At 29.3% G+C, this 19,653-nt stretch overlaps 1 protein-coding gene across 2 annotated transcripts; it reads right to left on the reverse strand.

Annotated features, from left to right (window-relative positions):
• Nucleotides 1-1,180: 1,180 nt before the first annotated feature.
• Nucleotides 1,181-19,067, reverse strand: LOC142643862 (cyclic nucleotide-gated ion channel 1-like). Of its 2 annotated transcripts, XM_075818589.1 has the most exons (5): nt 18,911-19,067; nt 13,295-13,604; nt 6,559-6,839; nt 4,739-4,850; nt 1,181-1,679 (listed from the first exon to the last, which is right to left on the reverse strand). In XM_075818589.1, the coding sequence occupies exons 1-5, from the start codon at nt 18,955-18,957 to the stop codon at nt 1,503-1,505; spliced, it is 927 nt and encodes a 308-aa protein (XP_075674704.1). In that variant the 5' UTR covers nt 18,958-19,067; the 3' UTR covers nt 1,181-1,502. The 2 variants fall into 2 exon arrangements, with proteins under 2 accessions (XP_075674704.1, XP_075674705.1); XM_075818590.1 differs by lacking the exons at nt 13,295-13,604; nt 18,911-19,067 and adding an exon at nt 7,782-7,982.
• Nucleotides 19,068-19,653: the final 586 nt, after the last annotated feature.

A 19,653-nucleotide genomic window follows, 5' to 3' on the forward strand; every position in this document is an offset into this window, starting at 1 on the left:
ATGCTTTGTGTGTGGGCTTGGTGGCTTATGTGAAAGGCAGTGCTGGGCTGCTGTGATGATATTAGGCTATGCAAGGCATGGGATAATCATGGGCTGCTAAAGCATGGGTAGATGAGCTTGGTGTGCTGAGTGATGGGCTGGCATGTGCAGAGTGTGCAGTAGCAGTTACCAAGCAGTTCCTAGCTTGCTGGATATTTAAACCTACTGTGTAGGCGCTGGAAACATGGAGAGCAGGCCAAGACAGCATCAGTTGCAAATGTCCTAAGTCAGACTACATGTGGCAGCAAGTCCTGGACAGGGGGCAATTACTTGGCGGTAACTGCCGTGACAATTATTTCTGTGCATATAGCCTAGGCTGTTGGGGCTGTCAACAACAGAGAGTGTATTTGGCTTAGAGAATTTTGTGTGTGTTCTCTAGGCTTCCTTTGTACTTGAATATTAAGTAATAAAGGTTGGGGTTGGTGCCTTGTAAATACTGTGTGTTCTGTGTGTGAATTCCTTAATAATTCTATTCTAAGTGTTTCTACAGTGTGTGTGTAGTGTATTGATTGAGACTAAGGGAGGAACTTAGTGCCATCACAAACAGAAAATTTAAAAGAAAAATTGACCCTGTGACAATAGTATATGTTATCAATTGCGAATGAAGTGAATCCGTTAATTTTTCGCTGCGTATGTTTTGTATGCGATACAAACATGTATTTTTCCAACATTATGGTAGTGTTATTGGTTGTTTGCACTCATTTACTCTTGTTCTGCACATAAAGTTTTTAAGTATAAGCTTGTGTTGGTTATTTTGAAATTGGGGGTCTAAATATTCACTAGTGTTTTATACACCAAGTGAATTTACAGAGTAAAAGCAGGTAAGCCATAACTTAAAATTGAAGGTCTAAACAAGCATTAGGGTTTTCACACTAATTGAGCTTTCAGAATGGTATACCCTACATATGAGAGAAAATTATTGTATACTCTAGGAGTATATATACTTCCTCCCTCCCACAGAGGGGTGGGTCTCACCCACCATGGGGCTTATTTCTCTATGAGACAGAAGGAGCATATTCCCAGAGTTTGCAATAACAACCCATATATGGGGGTAGTATGTGTAATTTAAAAAATAAAAAATAAATTCATCCTATATATCAGGATGCCCATGCATTGCATTAGTAAGTTAAATAAATGAATAATCCAGCATGATTGGATCCCGTCATATGAAAAAAGATTAGATAACCAAATCCCATACCACATCACACGGATTACAAAAGATGTAAATATAAGGTTCTCTACACATTAACTCTTATTGAATTTAATACGGTGCATCAAACAGATTATTATTTCACACGTTGTCCTTTTCCTAATTATACCATTATTATTCAGAATCCAAACAAGTAGAAACTCCATAACTGGAAATACAAATCTCAAAACAGCGAAGACATCAACACTACGCACCAACGCACTTTGGGTGATTGCAGCACCAGACTCGTTGTAAAATAGAAGCTGTCTTGGGTTCAACAACAGCACCTTCTTTTTTTGGGTAATTTTTCATTTGATTTTGAAGCAATTCGCTGCTTGTAAAGCTGTTCCAATTCATTTAGTATGTTTTCAACAACAGCTTCATCCAATGCCTGATTCTTTCCTTCACCAGATTTTTCTACATATTTTGAAGCTCTACGCTGCATGTAAACCTGTCCCAATTCTGTTAGTAAGTTCAATTCGGGATATCTTACAAGTATACAACATCTCATTCCTCTTCACACAAATTTGCTGGTTTTTTTTTTTAAGAAATGTTATGGACACAAGAAAAATTCACAACATTTCCAAATTAACATTTTTAAAAAATTAATTGGAGATTATTGTCGGCCTATGTGAAAGTTGGCATGTTAATTTGAGAATGTTATGAAATTGTTATGATATTTTGTTTGTGTTCTTAGTATTACTATATATATATATATATATATATATATATATATATATATATATATATATATATAATTTTTTTTTTTTAACTCCATTACCCTAAAATTGAGAAGTATAGCTAAATAATAATTTTCTTTAAAAAAAAGGGGGGGGGGGGGGGGAGAGCTTTGATGGTGGTCATGCACATGGCATAATAAAATATGATTGATTTTTATAGGGAAAAAAGTTTTATAGAATATTTGATGAAGACCAAAAACAATAAATGGCATGGATTTCATAGATGGTTAAGTTTGAAATTTGAAGTAAAGAGTTTCAAGACTAGTTCGTCTAAAGACACTATTCAAAGACTAAAAAGTGCTCAATTATGAGCTCTAATACAAACTTTTCAAAAAATAAAAACACACATGTTAATGATTCATTAGCTTACACAAACAAATTATTATTCTTTAAATGTAGTATAAATATTATTTAATATAACATTAAGAATGTGTTTGGTTGGGGTGAAAACAAGGAGGATGCAAAATAGGGAGAGGAAAATATGATGAAAAATGATGTTTTTTACTATTTGGTTGAGGAAGGAAAATAGGAGAGATAGAAAATAGGGGAGAAAGTTTTCCCTCTTAGGCTCACTTTTTTTATCCTCCCAAATTGGGAGGAAAATGAGGAGGAAAAAGTATTAAGAAATGCATTTTACACAAATACCCTCTCACCTACCCCTCACTTTATTTCTTACATATTATGTAACAAGGGTATAATAGTCAATTTATATAAATTACATTTTCCTTCATTCCCTTTTTCTCTCCAACCAAATAAAAGAATTTTCCACCTTCCCACTTTTTCACCCCTCCAACCAAACACACAAGAGGGAAAACCAAATATTTTCTATCCTCTCACTTTTCCATCCTTCTACGATTTTCTATCCTTCCACTTTTCTACCCTTTCAACCAAATGGATCCTAAATGCATCTTAATCATTGCCCTTAGGGAAATCATTAACAAAATCATTAATTTATATTTTCTATAAGTTTACCTATATTGCTATATTAATCCTTGTAAGGAAATCAGTGTAGTGAAATGAATTTAAATCATTTTCTGGTGCAAGCCTTTCTAGCTTTCCCTAGAGAGAGTGAGTGGCCCTCTGAGTGAGTCACAATTAATCCTTAAGTGAGTGAGTCCCTAAGTACACTGTTAGAGAGATTGAGGGAGTCTCTCCTCAAGGGAGCACTATTGATTCCTTAAGTCTATCATATTTCTTTACTATAGAGAGTAATAATTTCAGCCAATTATGATTTGACACGTAATATCACTAAATTAAAGTAGTTCGTTCAAAATGGCTGATTTTAGGGTGCTATATACTACTCTCTCTTTTTTTTTAGAGGAAGTTGCTTTATACTACTTAATAGGATGCACTATCTTAATTCATAGATTATTCGAAATTTGCCAAGTGTCACTAAATAAACATTTCAAAGAATGCTCAAGAGCCAATTACACATTGACACACGTTGAGATTTAATTTAAAATACAAGTAGTTTAATTAAATGTTATCGTATGTTATTTTAAATTCAATTAAGACACTTTTGACTAATCAAATGATTAAATGTGCCCCTTGGAGAATAAAATATTATTCTTTTTCTCAATAAATAAATAAATATTTATTTATTTATTTATCAATAAAAAGCAAAAATATGCTTTTTGGTTAGCTAAGTTGTTGGCTAAAGTAATTTTATTTAAATTTCCTTATTTTGAGAGTAAATTTTTAGGTAATGTGCCTTCTTTGTGTTAGCTAAGTTGTTGAAATGTTTTTTTTATTATCATTAATTTAAGCTAATGAAGACAAGGATACAAAGAAACAAGCTTCAAAAGAGTTAGGACACAAATAAAATAAAATAAAATAAAACAAAAATTTATAAGGACCGAAATGAAACCATCCCAAAAATTTGACTGAAAGCAATTTAATACTAATTAACAACGGTAAATGACAATAAAACAATAATAAAGTAACAATAATATCACTGGTAGGACAAAAAAAGTACTAACAATATTTGGTTGTGATTGTTATGGTCTCATAGTATACAGCCTGTACATTTGGGGTATCTTCTTCTTGTTTTTGTTTTTAAGTTCTGTTATTTATCAAAATAATAATAATAATAATAATATGTATATCTCTGGGTTAATGGAGCTAATGGGATTTAATTGTATCAGGTTTTGCCTGATCTGCTTTTAAGTCAGTCAGATATGGTTGCCATTAGACATTTGTACATTGTAGAAATATGAGCAGGCTGGTGGCTTGGTGCACTGTCTGTTACTTCTGATTTTCCCAGCTTTAAAATCACTTTGCTATCTATAAAATGTTTTTGTGAAACCTAACTCTCTATTTATCTGGTGAAATAGTTGGATTGGGTATACTAGGGATTAATGGATTCGATCAATTTGAGTGATATGGGTATAAAATATTGTCGTTGAGATTGGTTCCATATTGTGAACAACATTCATTTTTGGAACATCAATGTTTAGATGTTATTATGTAGACGAAATCTAGATATCATCGTAAAAGTAGAATCTCTATCTTTCATTTAATTTTTACTCTTTCCAATTTTTTGCTATTTCTTCTTTTTTGCCCTTTGCCATACAAAAGATATCAACGGTTTAAATCTATCATTTCCTCTATTTTTGTAGCTATTGAATTATATAAAAATAAAAGTAATTAGCATATTACTTAGCGAATTAATGAGATATCATTCTCTCTCTCTCTCTCTCAATTGTACAACTAGGACACTTAAACAATTTTTAAAAGAAAAGAAGTGAAAGGAAAAGGATTGGGTACTTACCTGCAAGTTTCCCAAGAGATAAAGAAATAATAACAGGCCAAAGGTAGAAGTTCCAAGTGCAAACATGTTTTCCCATATGTACGTACTTGTTTGGAGGTTTGAACCATAAGAACTACATGCACAACTATAATGTATGAGAGTCTGAAACACTAATCTTAAAAATTTATAACTACAATCATAAAGTGAGAATTTACAAAATTATACAGGAAATGCATAAGTTAAGATAAGATATGCAGTAGTGGAAGCATATAAGAGTAACACAATAACACAAAGAATTACATAGTTCGGTCTTGATGACCTACGTCCACAAAGAAAACCCTTAAGGCCCACATCTTTTAAACCTGAATGAGACCTAACTTGGCCTGTTTACCAAGTCTAAGAACACATCATACACACACGATAGAGTTTCAACCTATAACATCAACTTCACGATACTTGTTCTTTATTATCAAATCAAGATACCAATTTATTTTTGGTGTAGGCAAAGTTCAACCCAGATTTGTTATTCAATGATATGAAACTTTACTAATTGAGCTAACTGAAACCCGCATACCATATATATATATATATATATATATATATATATATATATATATATATATATATATGTTGAGTTTTGTTTAGAGTAATGTTTATAGTACTATGTATATAGTTAAAGAACAAAACATACCAGAGCATCTCTAGGATAAAAGCATGTTAGTTCTATAAGTAGCAAACTAAAAAAATAAAAAATAAAAAAATAATAATAATTATAAAAAAAAAAACTTGTAATTTAGATCCAAATCTATAAAAAAAATTTGTAAAAAACTCAATACAAATATTTATATACTAGTCTCATCACACGCGCTTTGCACGTGCAATGATGCGCTTTTTATTTATTTATTTTAGGTTTAGTGTCATAAAATTTAAAAGTGAGATAAAGATAGTGTCCTAATGCTTAGGATCTTTCTCCATGAGTTAGTGGCTGATGTGAATGGAATAAACTATTTGAAATTAAAACCTTTTTTTTTTTTTTTAACTCTCACATAGAGGCATTGGAATTCAAATAAGAGAAGTAATCTTTCTAAAACATATATATAAATAACCGTGTGTATTTTTTTGAAAAAAAAGATAAGGTAATGTGGAATAATATTTAAAAGTGAGATAGAGATAGTGTCCTAATTTTTGGGGAGAATGGAGAAGGGAAATGAAAAAAGTCCAAAACTTAGGAATAATAAATTATTCTTTTAACTAGTTCGTGTTTTTTATTAAAATTATTTAACTAAAAGATATGAGTATTTTAGAGTGTTTAAAATTTTGTGTGAGGATATTTTAGTACACAAAATGATAAAACCCAAATAGAGAATCTTGTTATTAATAGTACATATAAAAAATTCAAGGATTAACTATTTTCTTTCTATTGTGATTTAATGTTCATTAGGCAATTCATGGTTTAAATATGTGTGACTGTAAGGACGAGTGATTCTGCTTAACGATTTTACTACGTAAGAAATAGAGAATAAAATAATTTTTATATTAAATGAGGTCACTAATAAAATCTAGGAGAACTAATAACTATTTTAACTATTAGAACAATAAGAATAGATATAGTAATTTCCATGAGCCTAGTGATTTTTTTTTTTTTTTTTGAGAAGCATGAACCTAGTGACTTAGTGATATTGCTTAGTTTCTATTACGATCGAGGAGATCAATGGATCAAGTCCCTTTACTTGTTGTAACAACTGATATATATATATATATATATATATATATATATATATATATATATATATATATATATTGTAACAATTGATATATATGGAATAGTAAAGGGTGCAAACCTTAAATTTCGCACGCCCCACCAGGCAGAGTAAATTAATTTTTTTGGAAAATCTGTGGACTCTAAGATCCCGGACTTACGGGCTTCGAGAAATATTCCAAAATCAAAGGTACTTGTATTTATTGAATCAATTGAGCAGAAATCATGTAAAGCAGAGAGATTTCCAAAACGGTGGTCACAGGTAAAAGAACCTTCGATGCATCCACCTTGATGCAAACACGCTTTACGCCAACAAGATATCAGTCGTTGAGTTGAGAAAAAATACCAAAAGGCTCCTGCTACCTAAACGATCATAAAACCCATTAAACATTAGGGTATGTTTGGTACACTGAATGTAGATTACATTAGGAATTACAATTTTTTTTAAAAAAAAAATTTGAGAAACATACACACACACACATCTATATATATATATATATATATATATATATATATATATATATATATATATATATATATAAGGGGAAGAGGAATGAGATAAGGGTATGCACTATTACTATCTATTAATAGAAGACGTTGTAATGAAATAACTATTACTATCCATAAGTTTGGTTATTACATTTGGAAATCTTGTAAAAGATGATATATAAGAAAATTTTATATTTTTAGAAATATATTACTTTTAAAACTTATTTTATGCACTAAGAAATAACTATTATATTCATTTTAAAGAAGAATAACTATTTTTCAATTTAAAGAATAGTTATTCCAATGTAATAACTAATCCGAAGAATAAAGATGGAATCAAATGACCAAATTACATTACACATTAATAGCTATTATATTACAAGAGCTATTACAACATAGCAAATGTGCCTTTAGTAAATTTCGAGGGAAAAGACTAGGATCATGAATTGTTTTACAACTTCTTGCTACAACTATAACATGTCAAAGTGTGATTGGTAAATAAAAAATGTTGAGTCCATGTGTAAGTGATGGTTAACTACCCACAATCTACCACGTGAGAATTGTAACAAAAAATTGTGGAATAATTTGTGATCTTAGAACTACTTATTTTGCGGATATCGAACAAAATGCTAATAACCATTACAACAATATCAATAAGAGAGAAAAAGAATTGAATAAATATGAAGCGTCCACTTAATTTCTTTAAAATATTTTTATTTTTTAATTTAAAAAGAAGTAATATAAATAAGTCATCCTCTATATGCCAATGTAAAAAAGGAAAAAGAAATAGCTAAGTAAGAAAACTTTAAAACTTACATGACCACCAAGGAGGAATAAAAAGAAATTGAATGAAGCTCTGATCAGTATGGGAATATTTTTAAATTTCTCCAGTTCCTTCAAGGATTGGTAGATTTGAAGAACTCTTGGCACATATTGGATGAGAAGAACAATGTTCAAGATTTTTACATTATTTGTATATTCCGTGCGTCTCATTTCTGAGAGTGCGTTTGTCATTTACACCTGAATGGATTGCAAGAACATTCGTGTTTAGAGTCAATGGATATATAAATTAATAACTATGAATGTATTAGAATTTGTACGTTTTTAGATCTCTTAAAACAAAAGTCGTTTAATCTAGTTATTTAGCCAAGTGATTACTTAGATAAATTATTCAGATCTAGGTTAACACAAGAAAATCATATCATGCAAATAATGCGGAAATATAAAGAACACACGATATGATAACTTAGGAAAACCAAACCAGTAAAAAACCTGGGGAGGATTTAACCTAGCTATCCTTAAGGTAAAACAGATTCACTATGAAAGAATTAAAGTTTGTATAATAAGACTTAGACTACTAACATTCTATTGCTACCTCGAATAGAAAACTTATTACCACAACTACATGATAGCTCTGAGTTCACAGACTACTTTTTTTTTTGATCCACTACAACCACAAATTCTCCTACTTGTGATTTTAAGACTCCACTTAAAGGTTTCAAATCTTCTTTAAGTTCTTTATGCAGCAACTGAAGCGATCACTAAGTTTTTTACATAAATCTTGATCTTGGTAACCCTAAGTGTGTATGAAGGTAAACACCTCTAAATCTTACAAAAGATTCAACACACAACACATTAGAAAGACTTCTAAAATGTATCTAGGGTTTCTCCTTTTATACTTGGAGTAAAACACAAAACCCTACATTGTAGAAAAACAATTTGCACGAGATTCGATCGATAGATCAAGTCTAATTTTTGATTGATCGAGCCTTGTAGATTTAGTCTAATAAATTCTGCAATCACTCGATTCCAATTTTACAAATAAACACACTTTGAACAGCCTAAATCTAGACTCTAAATTTTGATCATGGTTTGCCAATACATTACAAATTGAAGTTCTAATACATTTAATTCTTAAAGTCTTAGAACCTAACAGAATTTGTTTCAAAATTTTATTTTTATTACTAATATTATATTTGAAGTTTTGTTGTTGGAAAATAATTTTTTTGTCAAATAAGTAACATAACGTTCCTTATCCAAGAAGAAAAATTCTTTGTCCTTTGAAAATTAGGTTTTTTTTTTTTTTTTTTTTTTTTTTTTTTTTTTTTTTTTTACATAATAGAATTTCAACCTATGGTATCAACTCCAAGATAATAGATCTTTATCATTAGACCAAGACACTAATCAATTTTTGGTATAGACGAGGTTCAAACCTCAAATCTTTTATTCGATAAAAAAACTTTACTAATTGAGTTAACTAAAACCCACATAAATCACATATTAGAGCTTTATTCTATAGCCACTACTATTAAAAAATAGAAATAATAAACATTGGCATAGTGTGTCAAACACATTTAGGACATGTTTGGTAGACTATAATAGACACTGTAATGTAATAGTTATTTATATGATCTAGCTATTCTTTAGTTTGATTATGTTTTTATTACAAAGAATGAGCATTACTTATAAATAGATATTCTTCGAAATGAGGAATAACTCTTTTTCTTTAAAAGGGTTGAATTAGTTATTCCTTAGTAAGAGCAATAATTTCAAAACTTATTATATTTCTAAATAAACAAACTTTTCATATACATTCAACAATTTTAAAAATATAAAATCATAAAAAATAACGTATATCTCTCTTAAATTTTAAAAAAAATAGCAACTTTTAAGGAGATATAATTGTATAAGATATTTCCTAAAATAAATCTTAAGTTTTATTTAAATATTATAACTCACAACCAAACTTATAAATAGGTTTTGTTATTACATTACAACACATTTTATTCCTAGTAATAAAGATTTCAATTCATGTCGTAATCTCTATTCAGTGTACCAAAAATTAGCTCATGCGGGCCGAAATATAATTTTGATGATTAAGTGTTTTTTAATATATTATACTCTTAATATTTATAGTAGGATAAATATATAGTGTTATAGACACAATTCAACATGTAAATCAAGTATTTTATAATTCAACGTGTAATACATAAAATACACCCATGAAACTTTAGCAAAGTTGAGTCAAGATTGACAAAAAGATTCAATATCTTTAATCAAAATTATTTTTTTCATGAGATTATCCCTTTAACTTTTGAGATAACGGTTAAGGTAACTATATATTCATAATAATTTATAAATACCCAATTAATTTAAGTACTTATTATACACAACTCATCATTAATAAGATTGTGACTTTATTCAAATGAATATTAGAAGCCTCAGACTTTCGTATAAATGTATATAGTTTAACAAATACTTCATGAATAAGTTATACTTTCTATCTGTAAAATTTAGTGTAATCTTGATTTTGGCCTGTTCAATTTATGAAAAATGGATTTGGTCCCTAAAATTTCACAAAGAAAACATTTTCCTACCTAAAATTTAGGGTAAGTTCAATTTTGGCTCCCTATATATGAGGTTGGTTCAAATTTTTTTTTGATAGGGAGGTCGGTTCAATTTATTCCATAATAAATGGGGTGCCTAGATGTACCCTTTTTTTTTGGGGGGGGGGGGGAGAGAAAGTTGATGTACCGTTAGTTGTGTAAAGAAAATGAAGATACCAAATTGTGCCTTTTTAAAAAATTGAAGGACCAATTTTGAAATTTTTAAATTTGAGTGGCTAAGTGTATTCCTTTATCCTATTCTATTTTATCATCTACTGTATCAATTACTAGCCTCATAGCATGCGTGATGAAGATACCAAATTGTGCCTTTTTAAAAAATTGAAGGAACACCACCGCACCCCTTAGTGTGATGGTCACTTCACAGGTATAAATGTTTGTGGAGTATGAGAGTAAGAGCCGGAATTCAAGTTTCCTGAAGGGAACTTCACACACATATACACTTAGATTATGTTAAATGAGAAATTCTATCTTGTATAAAAATAAATAAATAAATAAAGTACCAAATTTGAAATTTTTAAGTTTTTGTAGATAAGTGCATTCCCTTATCCTATTCTATTTTACTATTTACTTTATCAATTACTAGCCTCATCATACGCGCACGCAATAAGGCTTTCCCTTTTTTTTAGTGGTCATAGCAAAAAAAAAAAAAAAAAATTGTGTTCTTTTTAAAGAAAAAAAAAAACAGCAAACATGAGTTGTATAACTTATTTTTCTTTTTAAAAAAAAATAAATAAACATAAAATTACTTTAAAGAAATAAGTTAGTAGAAAAATATTTCTATTTTGTAAACAATATTTTAGTGGAAGAATGGTCCTATCTTTTAATTTTGTTTTTACTTAAACCTAGTAGTGTAAGGAAATTTTAGAACAAAAAAAAATTCCGATCCAAACAAGGATAGTCTTTAAATAGTAGTAAAGATACCATACCATTTTTAATAATCCTCACATTTGAAATTTTATTTTATCATACAACACGTTAAAAAAATATATCTCAAATCCATATCTATTCTCACCCATCTATCTCCTCTCTCTAATTTTTTTTTGTCTCTTCCACTAAAACCACCTACTACCTGCTGCCACCACCTACTGCCACCATCTCCACCATGAACAAACCCAAAAAGGCTACCAAAACTCAAACAAACCAACCCTGCCACCCACCACCGCCAGAACAAAACCCACAAATAACCCACAAAACCCAGAAAAATCAAACCCACACCAATCCAATAATATCACCACAGTCAGAACCAAATAAAACCCGCAAATGAACAACAAAACCCAGCAAAATCGAACCCACACCAATCCAACAATATCATTGAAATCAGCACAAAACAAAACCCACAAATGACCAACAAATCGGAACAGCAATATCACCACAAATCGGAACCCATGCCGATCGCCGATCCACCTCAACCGCCACCAACCCACAAAAACCACAACCACCGAAACAAGGAATGATGAAACCCAGCCACCCACACCACCAAAAATGAAACCCACACCACGGAAGATGAAACCCAGCCACCGATCCTTGAGTCCCACGCCACATCTCCACCATGGAGGCTTGATTCAAGGGAAGATAGAGAGGAAAAAAAAAGAAAAAAGATAAAATAGGTGAGAGAGAAAGAAAGGGAAGAGAGACCAGATAGGAGCGAGGAAGACGAAGAGGGAGACAGAGGGAAGAGAGAGTCTGAAGTGGAGAGGAGATGAGACACTGAAGAGTGAAAGAGGCAAATATTTGTTCAGTAGGGAATAAAAAAAGATTATTTAGGTTTACACTTGCAAGATTTTGCAAGACCGGATGGTTCAGGTTTTTGAGAGACAAATAATGCTCTAAGATCAAACCTACCAAATTTTAGTAACCAAAAATACAATTTATCTAAATTTTATTTATATTAAATTTGTCATTGGCATATATGGAGGCCATAAGTATAAATATCTTTTTTTTTTTTTTAAATGGACTACCCATATGTAAAATCTATATCTATTTATAATTTTTTATTTGAAAATAATAATAATGGAGAGGGGTGGCTCCGGCCGTAGTTGACTTAATGGTTGCAAGATATATTATACTACTTTTGGGGTTAATAGATACATAGGTGTGCAATTTTTTTTTATAAATATGATAGAATTTCAAGTTATGATATTCGCTTCATGATAATTTTTTTTTATCATTAAGTCAAGACATTGATTGGTTTTGGTGTAAACATGAATAAAATCCCAAATTTCTTAATCAATAAGACTTTATTAGTTGAACTAATTAAATAAAACTTGTCACATTAGTGTGATTTAAGAGTTTGTTTATTCCGCCAATATGAAAGTACTGTTGAGTATATTGGCCTTCAGGTTATCAAAGTGTTACTTTGTAGCCTCATATTTAAGAGTTTTTTATGAGTATGTAAGATTTAGTTTAGTTTGTGTCTTTAAGAGAGTGCATTTATAGTTGTGAGAGTTAATTTGTAGGTTTAATTTATGAGTATTGATCAAATTTACTAATGTATATTATTGATAATAGTTTTTTGTTTTATGAGAAGCTAATTTACTAATGTATATTATTGACAATAGTTTTTTGTTTTATGAGAAGCTATTGATGATAAATTTTGATTGTTAATGCATGTAGATGAAACATGAAATTGGTTAAATTATGTTAGATTTTGTGCAATTAATTTCTATGTGAATGTGCTCGGAGTACATCTAACCTAATATACTCCGAATTAATACAAGGATTATTTGTTGACGGATGCAAGTTAATTTTTGTATTATATTGATTTTTTTTCAATTGGCTTTGGAAAACCATCTCAGTTGTACTCTTGGAGTACCCTGGACCCCAACAATTTTCTGAACGTGCTTTTGTTAGTTATGTTCCAATTCACAAGAAAACTTGAAAATAACATTTTCCAAACTACAATTTAGCTGTAGTCTCTCTTACCTGTGGAATGGGAAGAATAACTATAATGTCGAACATGAAACACATCCGCGGGTGCCTTTGATGTTTTGTGCTTGCAGTATTTGACGCACCTTCTTTCTTATTCTTATAAAATTTCACAACAACATGCACCAGGTAAATGAAATCTAGGACCGATCGCCAAAAAATAGCATTGATCCACATTTTTTTGTCTTCACTAATGCACTTCTTGTCTTCATGGATCACAGGAACAAAAAAGAACAAGGGATCCAGTGATAGTGCGATTGCACGCGACGATACAAGTAAGATATTATACCAGCTCTCTATGGCTTTCCTGAACAAAAACATGGCAAACATATATATAATTATGCTTATCATTAAAAAAATATATATCTATTTATTTATATGCACATTTTATGTTTATTTATAAGCTTTTAAAGTAGATAACAACTAACAAAATCTATAAAAAAAAACACAAATAAAATTAAAGGAATTCTTTGGTAATAATATATTTTTTTCCTAATAATGAGGACATGCACGCATGTAAAACTATCCCCAATACGTCCAACACAGACGCATGTTTTAATTACATATTTCTTAGCTCTTAACCTATGTGCAATGCAAGTAGAGCACTAAAAATACACCAATCAAGTTACATGTTTTTAGTAAGTATTTGTTTCTAAAAAAAAAAAAAAAGATTATATCTAATTTCTTTTCCCAAAAAATATAAGAGGAATGAGGGATTTTTGAAAAGTCAAGGGGGTCATGGCTGCTGTAGCCCCCTCTCCTTCTACCTTTGTCCATAAGATACTCTAGAAACCTCATAGACCGCCAATTGCACTTAAAACCTCTAATGTTACATCACGTCTTAGACCAATAAGTGCACCACCCGTGTACCCCTATTGGAGATAAGAATTTATTACAATTGGAGGAAATTTTTTTTGTTCCACAAATTTCATAATACCTGGTTAGATAAAAATGAAGTTTTTAAAAATTTTAATCTATATTTTACCCTACACCCTTTAACTTTTGGTTCATTGATGATAATTTTTTTTTTTGGTAAATTTCATCTTACATCATGAGTAATGCTACGGCTACAAACTATTTTACAACATCAGTAGTTTGTAAAATTTCTTGTTAGTTTTCATCTAGGCTCATCATTAACATTACTTTTTCATTTACCAATAACCACTCACCACATCAGCAGTTTGTAAAAAAAATTGTATATCTAGCATTACTCCCTATATCATTGTTGATGTAGTCTTTTTGTCAACTGATTTTTATATTTTGCCATTAAAACCACTAAACAACATAATTTTAATTTTTCTAATTTCTAATCATTACAAAATTAGACCAAAATTTCAACAAATTAAGAGATGATTATACCAAATTACCCATTTTCTTTAAAATTTAGGTATATTACCAATCTCATCATCCTAAAACCATCAAATCCCCCAACAATGATTCATACTAAGGATAAAATTTGGTTACAAACTTGGTTGTAATCAATAGCTACAATTCCTACTAAAAAAAAATTAACATGGCTCCATATTTTGAAAATTTAATAATTGGATTGCATGTTAATTATGTTTTTAACACACATCAAATTTTATGCCAATAGGATGTTATTTACTTGTCAATCTATAAACTTATTTTTTATGTATAATTTTAGAGTACAAAAACGTGACGTTTAAACATATAATTGATGACACAGTTATTAATCTTTGATCTTTTAGAAATTTTGCAATGATGAAAGATATAAGAAGGAAATGAAGGCTAATAGTGAATTTGTCAAAAATCCCATACAATAAAAAGATATTAAGTAAAGTTATAATCATTTTCTACAGCCAAATTTATAGTTAAACTTTCTACTCATACTAATGATTCAAAATGCTGAAATCAAAGTTTGAAACATACAAACTTGGTAAGGTGAAGAACGCTCCAATGCAGAAGCAAGAGAGTTGCACCCGTTCCAAGTTTTATCGGATTCACATCTTTTATTCATGATCTCTGTGTTTGATGCATATGCTTGTTTTTAGAAATTTTCACAAGCATTTTTTAATTTTTAGTGCAATCCCATGAAACACAAAGCGCTCCAAATTCCAACGCCATTTACAATCCCATGACAACCTCATCATAACATTAGCATCATGTGTGATAAATGCTAAAGTTAAACACTAAAAAAAACCACCGATATGAGATGTGCTAAATGCCAAAAAGAATTTGGCACATGCTACAGTGCAATTCTAATACTAGCACAGTAGGGATAGAAATGGTAAAAATATTTGGTTATTTTTTTATTCAAACTTTCTCTCTCTTCATGATTGTTGGAATTAATTAATCGTTATTTTAACTTTCTTTCTCTTATATGTCTTCAATGCTGTTAGGAACAACAAAAAAGATAGAATAAAAAAAAAAGAATTAAAAGAATAAAGAAAGAATATTTAACTAAAATTGTAAAAAAAAAAGAAAAAAAGAATATATGATCTAGGGTGTATTGTAAAGTGGTGTGTTATAATAAATAGAGTAATTTTTTAATGTGTCAAAATAGCATATTTTTTGAACACCTCATGCTAATACTAACCACTTCATCAAAGTATTAGTAGGTTGAAGAAAATCCAAATAGGACTTTTATACATTTACATTGTACTTGCAATATAAATTTATATTGTAGACACACAAAAAGTGACAAGTGTTGTACATATTTGCAAAAAGTGGTAAATATGTAAAACATTAGCCACTTTTTGTGTGTCTACAATATAAATTTTCATTCTACCGCGCAATGTAAAAGAAGAATTTCTCATTCAAATATATATAAATGAGAAATGGGGGATCCTTTGGAATTCTTATAAAATTTAAAAAAAAAAAATATATATATATATATATATATATATATATATAATCACTTGACCATCTAACTCATATTGTGATTATTGGCATGACACTTCAATTATTTTGTTCAACCTAAAATTTTTTTTGGATTTAAAAAAAAAAATTATTTGGCAGCACTAATTAGTTTTTTTTATTTATAGTAAATTACCATTTTGTTCCCTAATATATACTGTGTCAATTTGTTTTACAATGAGTCGGGTTGGGTTCGAGTCATAAGATTCACAAATCCACTTAACTTGACCCGACACACCTATATTTAATATATATTTAATATTTAAAAAATATTTTTATTTACTTTTTTACCCCTCTTCATAAATAATACTCAAACCTTAAGTTCTCCTCATATAATTTGTATTCATTTTGTGTTATACTCAGTATTACATTATTTGGTTATAAATATGTTCTTATTTGTGGTGGTGGTGTTCTAATTCTCAATTTAATATCAATAAAAGAAATTAAAAAACTTTGTCCAACTCGATCCACATGGGTTAGGTTGGGTTGGACCCTTGTGATAGGTTAAGTTAGATTGGATTTTTTTTAACCCATAGTGGGTTGGCTGGGTTGAAAAAACCCTTCAACCCGACCCAAATTAGAACTCTAAAATAGAGTTCCAATTTTATGCCATGTGTCATAAATTATTTATTCTTAAAGAATTTTATTTCTTAATTTTAAAATCAAATGTGAGACCACATCATAAATATTCATTCAAGTGAGTTATTAAGTACAAAAATCAAAGAGTCTAGAGTAAATGAATCGTAAAAAAAAAAAAAGTGTTTCACAATTAAAAAAAATGGACAATTTACATTTTATACCTAATAATATCCTTACAAAATTTTTAAAGAGTTAATAAAATATAAAAATTACTAGCAATAGTATTTAAATTATATATATATAAGAATTATATTATGTATCTTATTGTATATCTTTAAGTGTATTCATGCATATGCATGGAGTTACGAGCTAGTAAATACTAGTGGACAATAGAATAGAACAGCCACGCAAAATCTTCTTGAAAAATGTTTGAGCTGATAGCCTAATTAATAATAACCAATTTATTTATTAAAAGAAAGAGTTTTATTTTTTACTTTTAGAATCAAATGTGGGACCACATCATAAATATTCATTCAAGTGAGTTATTAAGTACAAAAACTAAAGAGTCTAAAATAAATGAATCGTTAAAAAAAAAAGTGCTTCACAATAAAAATAAAAAAAAGAAGGAAAATTTACATTTTATACCTAATAATATCCTTACCAAATTTTTTAAAGAGTTAATAAAATACAAAAATGACTAGCAATAGTATTTAAATTATATATATAAGAATTATATTATGCATCTTATTATATATCTTTAAGTGTATCCATGCATATACATGGAGTTACAAACTAGTAAATACTAGTAGGCAATAGAATAGAACAACCATGTGAAATCTTCTTGAAATATGTTTGAGCTGATAGCCTAATAAGAACCAATTTATTTATTAAAAGAAAACCGCAACAATTTAGAACTAAATTTGTTAAACTACTAGCCAAAAGAAAATCTGTATATATAATTATAGGTGAAGCTAAGAGAAACTCAAATTAGATTTCCAAAATAGAGTTCCAATTTTGCGCTAAGTGTCATAAATTATTTATTCTTAAAGAGTTTTATTTCTTAATTTTAGAATCAAATGTGAGACCACATCATAAATATTCATTCAAGTGAGTTATTAAGTACAAAAACCAAAGAGTTTACAATAAATGAATTTTAGAAAAAAAGTGCTTCACAATTAAAAAAAAATGAAAAATTTACATTTTATACCTAATAATATCCTTACAAATTTTTTTAAAGAGTTAATAAAATATAAAAATGACTATCAATAGTATTTAAATTATATATATATATATAGAAATTATATTATATATCCTATTGTATATCTTTAAGTGCATCCATGCATATGCATGGAGTTACAAGTTAGTAAATACTAGTAGACAATAGAATAGAACAGTCATACGAAATCTTCTTGAAAAATGTTTGAGCTAATAGCCTAATAATAACCAATTTATTTATTAAAAGAAACCGCAACAATTTAGAACTAATTATTTATTAAAAGAAAACCACAACAATTTAGAACTAAATTTGTTAAACTACTGGCCAAAAGAAAATCTGTATATATAATAATAGATGAAACGAAGAGAAACTCAAATTAAAATTCTAAAATAGAGTTCCAATTTTGCGCCATGTGTCATAAATTATTTATTCTTAAAGAGTTTTATTTCTTAATTTTAGAATCCAATGTGGGACCACATTATAAATATTTATTAGTGAGTTATTAAGTTCTAAAACCAAATAATCTAGAATAAATGAATCATAAAAAAAAAAAAAGTGATTCACAATAAAAAAAATGACAATTTACATTTTATATCTAATAATATCCTTACAAAATTTTTTAAAGAGTTAATAAAATATAAAAATGACTATTAATGGTATTTAAATTATATATATATGAATTATATTATGTATCTTATTATATATTTTTAAGTGTATCTATGCATATGCATGGAGTTACAAACTAGTAAATACTAGTCGATAGTAGAATAGAACAGCCATGCGAAATCTTCTTGAAAAAAGTTTGAGCTGATAGCCTAATAATAACCAATTTATTTATTAAAAGAAAACCGCAACAATTTAGAACTAAATTTGTTAGACTACCGGCCAAAAGGAAAAAGAAAAAGTCAGTTTTAGCATATAAGTAGAGAGAAAGAAACTACCTTGCATCGTTCCCTTGCGTTTGGTTACTTTGGCGAGGAGTAGTCATACCTAAAGCTTGTTGATGATCTATCCTCTGAACTATGTTTACACAACCCAACGAGCTTACCAAAAAAGTTTGAATTTTGATCCCTGGAGAAATGGAAAACAGAAATTAGACAATACTAACAAATTTTTCATTTATTTTGGAGTTATAGATAACATCACAAAATAATATATCTCCTTAATGGGTGGTTGAAAATATAGTGAAGTTGGCTTAGTTGAGAACTTAGACTCCAATATTTGTTTGAAGTCGTGGGCCATTAGAGCGAAGGCTTCCACTTTCGTGTGGGTTTTGAGGGTTTTTGAAGAAACAAGAAGTATGGACATGAACATGATAGAAAACCACAATTACAAACACTAGAAAACCCAAACACACCAACACAAAATCTTCAGATTGGTGATCCAAACTTGCCAACCCAAACCCTGGAATCCTTCGATCGAGGACCAAAATCACGAAAATGAGGAGTGAGTTTCTGTTTCTGGATATATATTTATGCATGGATGAACATGGTGAGTGAGTCTGAAGAAGAAAGAAAGAAAGAAAAAGAAGAAAAGAAAGAAAGACAAAACCAGGAAGAAGAGGAGTAAAAAAAACCGTTGGTGGTGGAGTGGGTCTAACGAAGAAAGAAAGAAAGAAAAAAAAAGAAGAAAGAATGAAGAAGAAGAAGTAAAAAAGGCCGTTGGTGGTGGAGTGGGTACGAAG

This window comes from Castanea sativa, chromosome 7 (genome assembly GCF_040712315.1).
Source record: "Castanea sativa cultivar Marrone di Chiusa Pesio chromosome 7, ASM4071231v1".
In the NCBI taxonomy this organism is placed as follows: Eukaryota; Viridiplantae; Streptophyta; class Magnoliopsida; order Fagales; family Fagaceae; genus Castanea; species Castanea sativa.

What these genes read in the sequence shown, in the direction of transcription:
- LOC142643862 (XM_075818589.1), bottom strand. Translation starts at nt 18,957, where the DNA reads ATGACTACTCCTCGCCAAAGTAACCAAACGCAAGGGAACGATGCAAG. An exon ending in ACGCAAGGGAACGATGCAAG is followed by an intron (nt 13,605 to 18,910) that starts GTAGTTTCTTTC and finishes GTTTTTGTTCAG; the next exon opens with GAAAGCCATAGAGAGCTGGT. An exon ending in ATCTCTTGGGAAACTTGCAG is followed by an intron (nt 1,680 to 4,738) that starts GTAAGTACCCAA and finishes GAATTGGGACAG; the next exon opens with GTTTACATGCAGCGTAGAGC.